Source organism: Poecilia formosa, unplaced genomic scaffold (assembly GCF_000485575.1).
Source record: "Poecilia formosa unplaced genomic scaffold, Poecilia_formosa-5.1.2 Scaffold114, whole genome shotgun sequence".
NCBI lineage: Eukaryota > Metazoa > Chordata > Actinopteri > Cyprinodontiformes > Poeciliidae > Poecilia > Poecilia formosa.
In genome coordinates this window covers 60,786-68,285 of record NW_006800053.1, presented here as the reverse complement: position 1 = coordinate 68,285, position 7,500 = coordinate 60,786, and the positions used below count along the sequence as shown (strand labels likewise).

The 7,500-nt window shown below is 38.4% G+C and overlaps 2 protein-coding genes across 2 annotated transcripts in view; both read left to right on the top strand.

Moving 5' to 3' along the window:
- Nucleotides 1-7,500, top strand: part of cdc42ep1b (CDC42 effector protein (Rho GTPase binding) 1b) — a 16,454-nt gene that overhangs the window by 1,011 nt on the left and 7,943 nt on the right. The window lies entirely within an intron of this gene.
- On the top strand, nt 5,387-7,178 carry LOC107837110 (uncharacterized). Its single transcript, XM_016675461.1, has 2 exons — nt 5,387-6,049; nt 6,341-7,178. The coding sequence occupies exons 1-2, from the start codon at nt 5,387-5,389 to the stop codon at nt 6,875-6,877; spliced, it is 1,200 nt and encodes a 399-aa protein (XP_016530947.1). The 3' UTR covers nt 6,878-7,178.

Genomic DNA, 7,500 nt, shown 5'->3' with positions numbered 1-7,500 from the left:
TGGTCCCCAAAAGGTATTAAAAAACACACACACACGCACAAGATCCTTACAGCTATGGATAGCTAACCTGGCCACAATTCTGCTTTTGAGTTTGAGATAAAAACATTAATTTATCTAAACTTCTGAAGCACCACTGATATGATGTTATAAATAATTCAATTCAACTTCACATTCAAGTGTGCTCCTGTTAGTGTTGTGTGTAAGCTGCTGCTTATTGGACAAATACCAATAAATGAGAAGCCAGTGGAGGTGAACAGAGGAAAACAAGGTGATAAGAAAACAGAAAATTAGAATAGAAGAACTAAATCCAGGATGAATTATGAGAAGTAAATGATTAAGAAATGTTGCAGGAAGCAAAATACATAAACGAGGGCACAATGAACAGAAAACCCATAAATTGTAATTAATAAACATCAGGTAAAGGATACGCTCAAGCAGGTAAATATCTGTCTGTGTTTTTTAGAACTATTTTACCAAGATGTCAATAAAATATAAGAGCTGACATCAAAATATGCTGCCTCACTTTGTGTCTGATTTAAATCCCGGCCAGAGTCTCCCCATGCATTTCTCTGGGTACTCCCAGCTTTATTCTCATCCCATTAGTTAACTATAGGATATAGGTCTGATGACCAAAAAAAAAGGGTTGATTTAGTGTCAGATTACCAAAGTCTAACATTTTGGATAATTGTCCCACTTGAAGACCTAATAAAGAGTAATTTTCTGTTTTACTGGCTGAATCACCGGATTCTTAAATTGAGAATCTCCTGGTGTTTCTTAAAGAGTTCGTAACGCTGAGCGCTCCAACAAAGATCTGCACCGACAAGAAACATAGATGGCAGATAAGACGAAGATTTCCACATGTGCATCATTTGTTTCAATGTTATTTGCAAAAAAAAAAAAAGATTAATCTTAGTCACTGCAGTATGTAACAAATCCATGCGTTTGTTTGTGACAGAAAAAATATTTTTTAATTACTCCCAGATAAACCGGTTGGCATGTAGGTAGCGTCTAATCACTCTTTGCCTCCTCCTGTCTTGTTTTTCATACTTCCAGTTGATTTAGACATCCAAATAGTTTCCGAGTGTGGATATTAGTGAGTTTTCTTCTCTCTATTTCAAGATTTAAGATTAATTCAACTCTATATTTGCTTCAATGTCACGTTCTCCTGTGTCAATTATGAATAGTGACCAAGAAGAAAGGATAGATTTTTATACATTTCCCTCCAAAATACAGTCTTAAACTTCAGCGTTGCATAATATACCCAAAACAGCTACATAGTTAAAACTTATGTAAGACGAATTTATCACAAAAGTAAAAAAGTACTTAACAGAATAAGTATATTTGAACTTTATCTAAACTGTATTAAAAAATGCTTTAATGTTCTTTAATTCAAAACAGTCCAGTTCAAGTGCAGCCTTTAATTCTTCCACCTGACAGTCCAACGTTTTGGCACAATATGTCGGCTGTACTGCACAAGTTCGATGCATATCTGTTGCTTTTGGGCGTAGACTTTACAAAAACCCTTTTGAAGATCCAGCTTTATCTTTGCTGCACCTCTCGTGTTTGCAGGTGGAAGTTTAGACAAGCTCTTTGTTCTGCTGCGCTTTTAAAAGAGCTTAGAAATGTTTGCACTTCACTCATGTTTGACCTTTTTCCCCCCTTGTGGTTTGTTGACCGACCCCCTCATGCATTAAGAAGAGCTTATGAAACCAGCGAACGATTGCACAGCTATGAGCCTCCCTGTAAAGTTCAACATGTTTGTTTTTCTTTCCCGCTCTGCTTTCTTTACAGTACGATAAGATAAATCACCATGGGAGTCTAGAGAATTTTTTTTTTTTACCTTTTTGTCTCATGAAATATTTTGTTGACTCAGCAGACCATCAAGAAAAGCGCGAAAGAGAGGAAACAGGAAGTTCATTTACAGTGCCAGTTCCGATCCGACGCAGGTGTCAATTCACTTTTCGGTGCTTTGCAGCTTGAAGTAGGTGTTGCTCCGGATATAGAGATTGATATCTGAAATTTGTCACAGGCGCAGCGATTTGAAAAACGCTTTATACCTATTGAACTTTTCATATTTTGTCACATTATGCTGAGTTCATTATAGGAAATACTTAGAGCAACACTAGTAAAAATATTGTTAAAGGTTTAACAGAGGAGCTGTGATGTGATGACTTCCTGAAGGCGAAGCTTCAGAAAGATCAGGAGCTTCTTAAAGAGAAAAAGGCCAAATTTCAAGGCATTCAAATTTCTTTTAAGTCATTTTTATATAGATTTTTATAACACCTGAAGGTAACATACCCACTTGATTGTGCAATAAAATGATACTATGTGGCTGGAAAACACATAACACGGCCCCTTTAGGAGACACTCCCCATAAAATCTGTCTGAACAAAAGGCATAAATTTCAACCTCTGTAATGGTAGAGATATTTAAATATATCCAGTCTGGAGCCATATGTCAAGTGTTTTTATAAACCTGAGGCCGGACAGAAAAATGCATCGCCACGTCGGAGCAGCGGATCCCTATAAACTGATGTATTTTTGAGCTCTGCATAACGGTCAGAGCCATTCTGACCTCAACCACAGCTAGCTGGTGCCATGCCTCCAGTCGGACCAGAGCAAACTGGGCCGGAGCTGGCCGACGGTGACCTGCGTCTGTTTGTGCGGTCCTCACTGAGATGCCTGGGCAAACCCACAAATATCAACAGCGCTCTGTTCTGGTTCTGTAGCGGCGGATGTGCTTAAAGCAGTAAGTCCGTTTGCAGCGGAAGAAAAACGCATGAAAAGGGAAGTATGTTTGACTGTGTGTGTGTCTGTGTGTGTGTGTGGCTGAGAGGAAGACAGAAACAAATGACAGCAAGTCTGATTTAAGTGACAGATAAAAAGAAAATAAAAGGAAGTAGAAACACATGTTAGAAGGTAGAAATGTCAGATAATTTATTTGCATGCCTACCCATCATGGCCTCCGACCTCCATGTCTGCTCTGAGGCTTGTTTACGGGACGCCTGCAGGTACAGTTTGGAGATAAACACCATGTCTGACAGGCCTTAATGACTTTCTCTCTGTTTCTAACAGGGCCAATTTGGGGAATGAAGTTCCCAAAGTGAATTAATGTGCTGGTTCTGCAGCTTAACGGAGCACTTATGGTTAAGCTTTATTGCACACAAAATGACCTGGGAAGGAGAAAAGTCACATGAAGAGCTGAAATGAGGGGAGAGGAATTTGGAACGGAGAGTAGAAAGTGAGAACCAGTCAATTAAGTTTTTAAAAAAATCTGTGAATTACAAGTTATATTCTCTTAAATGTAGCTTAAAAATGTACTCCAAAGGAAATAGAAAACCTGTTTTCTTGTTGGAGTGTAAATAAATCCTTAGAGGCGAGGAAGCTTACTGTTCCAGTTAACTTGTGTTTTCTAACCACATAGTGCATTTTATAGCGCCATCATGTAACTATGTTAACTGCAGTTGCTATAAAAATGCTGTGCAGATAAAATATGACTTAAAGAAATTTGACATTGAGCCTCTGTCTCTTTAAAATCTCCTGCTTTTTCTGAAATTCTGTCTTCAGAAAGTCATCACAACATAACTCCTGTATTATTTCGTTAGCAACGTTTTTCCCAGCATTTCAGTGAGAAGTAGCTCCTATAATGAACTCAGCTGATGCTCAGTTCCACCAAGTGTTTGCTAATTACTGCTGGCTAGTCTGAAGGAGCGGAGTGGGGGAGTTGCAGGGGAGAGCTGCTCTGTAAGGCAAAAGCCTGAAAACTGCAGCTCTGAGGAAGAGCTTTGTCCTTGAAGGTGGGGCTAGGTCCCCCCAGGCGTTTTGCCAAGCTGAATGGTTGCCATGGGAGATTACAGGATTTCTTCAATATTCATGTAATGATGAAAAACACACTTCAGGTATGTTTTTGATGAAGGAACATTAATACAACACGATGTAAAATTCAAAAAAGTAAATTTCATATAATACTGTCCCTTTAAAATAATTTCAGTTGAAAATGTTCATAGTGATTGAACACTATGTCAGTCTACAATTTTAATTATTTGTTATGTTTGGTATCGTTTAGTTCGGATGAATAATGTCTGGGTTTCCATAGATTCACCTCTAGTTCCTTTGTGTCCCTGATACGCGGCATTTCAATCCTCCAGATCAGCTGGGACTCATCAGTCTGACTTCGCTCAGTCAACAACACTGTAAACTCCTGATTTTTATGACAGACTGAAGGCTGAACGTTCCTGTGCTTTCCAGACCTCATAGTCGGAAAGATATTTCCGACAGTCAGTCGATCAGCCAAACTGACTGATGAGGTGATTGATGCAGCACATTAGCTTCAGAGCGTCCCTGAACTCTGAGGATGGATTTATCTTTTCAATCAGCTCATGGTGACGTGAGGTCCACTTCTGCAGCTGTAGCCAGAAGATCAGGTTTAAAGACGACTAACTTTTTTGTAGGTATATAATTTTTTAGTTATAATCAGCACAGATGCTTTTTGTTCCCCCCAAACCTCAATGGGAAATATCAATAATTGATTATCTTTCACTGCATTTCTCCTTATTTCATGGTGGAAAATTAAGGCTCATGGTTACAAAGTGGGATTAAAATAGGGGAGAAAATTATAGTAGGCTACACAGAATTAAATGTAACAGTGGGTATTGTAAGGAACCACCATTCAAACTAGATAATTCATCCTGTAAAATCAAATAACTACCACAGATAAACCACAAACAACATTATCATAATCTTAACTCTTTAAATTGTCATATATTTAAGTTGCACAGATATACAAATCCTGCTTAAATACAAAGGAAACACTGAGCATGTGGTCTTACAACAACAACGGCTATTGGCAGCTTGACATTACAACGAACCAATCACAGCAAACATTACTCAGACGACGTCCTGAGCTCTTAAATTGAGCTAATATAACACAGTTATATCAGTCCATTTTCAATAATAATTAAAAAAAGATTTTTGTCGAAAAGTTAACATAACAATTTCCTTGATAGATGAATCCTGCACCAAACTACAGCAAAAGAACTGAAGTAGAAAAATAAATTAAAAAAAGCCAGGGGCAAGATATAAAAGGTACACATTTTTTTTCGCATTTTCTGTTAAACTATCTGTTGATAGTTTTCTCTCCGACAACAGTGAACTCAGCTTTAAAAAAAAGTTATTTAAATGCGTCTCTCTTGGAGTTAAACATAAAAGTTCTTCAAAATAAAACAACAATTTCTCCGAAAACCCCCCAGCTAGACTGAAGCAGGAAGGGCAGCATACACAACGCACACAAATAAGAAATATACCGTTCTTCAAAATAAGAGCATAAAATTCTAACCACCATACAACTCTCAGCCATTTATAGAATCCCCAAATGTCAATTTTATTTAATGAGGCAGCTGGATGATATGTTTGGTACAAATCGTCAACTTAGTGCTAAACTTAGAAACCAGAAAGATATGATGAGGAAAAGAGTCTCAGAGAGAAACCAAAGGAAGAACTCAATGTTTTCTGTTAAAGTTCAGACGGATACACAAGAACGCCCACAGCAGAAAACCGTCCATTATCGATCTGTTTTGGTACAAACGGAGATGGACAAAGAGGAAACCAGCCATCGGTTACAATCAGACTGTCGAACGATTTCGACGCAAACGGAAATCGATGTGCTGGAAACCTTGAAACCAGTCAGCCGAACGATTTCAACTCAGATGGAGATCGATGTGCTGGAAACCAGCTATAGATTAGAACCAGTCCATCTAACAGTTGAATTGGAAACAGTCTGTAAAGAAGATTCTGAACCAAACAGTGAAGTACAAAAAGGTCCAGTACCGGAAACAGTTGAGGTTCAGACAGCCTCCCTGAAAGATGAGAGTCATGGAAAAGAAACAGAGATCGCTACATTACAGCAGATCAGTGAGGAAGAAGCTGTTTCTGTAAACCAACCAGATGGGGACCAGCAAGACAAGAAAAAACCATCGAGGAAAGCTAAATGGAGGATCAAGAGAAAGGCAGCAATTAAAGCTGCCTCTGAATTAAAAAACCTCAACAAGGATGTTTCAGGAAAAAACAGTGAAGAAGCTTCTGTACCAGATGAGGATGAAACACCCAGAGTCAAAAATGACATTAATATCACTGAACCAATGATTTCTAGCCCCAAAAATGTCTCAGAAGAGCCAATGATCTCCGAAAGCCAAGAAAATGGGGATCATGAAGTTAAAAAAAGATCACCAAAGAAAAATAAGAATAAGAATAAGAATAAGAATAAGAGAAAGGCAGCATTGAAAGCTCTCTCTGGATGGGAAACGGCCAAAAATGACAACATTTGTGCAGAAAAGATTGAAGAGAAAGTTTCAGTCCCAGAAATAGTCAGCGATCAGACAGCCACCATCATATCTGAGATTCGTAAAACAGAAACAGCGATTGTTAAACCAGAGCTGGCAACTGAACATGAAATCGCTAAATTAGAGCAAAGTGAGTTCCAGCAGGATGAAGAAAATAATGAGACATCAATACCTGATTCAGAAACGATACCAGAGATCCTCGAGATAATTTCTGAACAGATAGAGACCAAACTTTGCTCTATTCCAGAAGACGTCACTGGTGAGTTTCCAGTAGTTATCGCAGAAGTGGAGAGCGGCCTGCTGGAAGAACAAAGGACACCGCCTCCACAGATGAAGGAAGATGAGATTCAAACAACATCCCAGAAATCAGAACCTCTAGCAGCCAAAGAGTCAGCTGAACAAAAGTCGGAACAAGAAGAGAGTCCCAGGAAGAGGATCTCACTGTGGAGGAGAATTAAAAAGGCTTTAACGCCAAAATCTATATGCGCCAATTCAAAGATAGGCGTTAACAGCGCAGACATCAATTTGTGTCTCAACTAAATTAGATTTAAAAGGGGGGTGGGGCCACGTGTGTTTTGGGTAATTGGCGGGAATTGGAAAAAGAGCTGCTGTTATTGCTAATTGGACATTTTAATATTAAAAGACAGGACTGCACAATGGGAAATGTCTCCCCCTGTAGGTGTGGGTTCACTCCGGGTGCGTTGGCTTCCCCCACGTTCAACATCATCAGAACTCAAGTTCATCCACTGTAAGATTTTCAATGGATGGAAAATCAGGACTGCTGTTATTGCTAATTGGACATTTTAATATTAAAAGACAGGACTGCACGGTGGGAAATGTCTCCCCTGTAGGTGTGGGTTCACTCCGGGTGCGTCGGCTTCCCAACATTCAACAACATGTTCATCCTTTTAAGATTTGTACTTCTAATTCTAAACAGAAAATAAGACAATCACATTTATTAATTAAAGGGATATTTAGGGAAAAAAATTAAACAATGTGGAACAAAAAGAGCATTTTAGAAGTCTAACCTATACAAATTGGGGGAAAAAATTGCAAACCATCTTTCTGGGCAAAAGATATATATATCTATATATAAATTGTTCTATATAGCTATAGATATATCTCTATATATATAGAGAGATATATTTATCTATATAGATATA

Coding starts and splice junctions, on each gene's coding strand:
- LOC107837110 (XM_016675461.1), top strand. CDS start 5,387: ATGAGGCAGCTGGATGATATGTTTGGTACAAATCGTCAACTTAGTGCT. Junction 6,050..6,340: donor TAAAAAACCTCAACAAGGAT/GTTTCAGGAAAA, acceptor AAGATTGAAGAG/AAAGTTTCAGTCCCAGAAAT.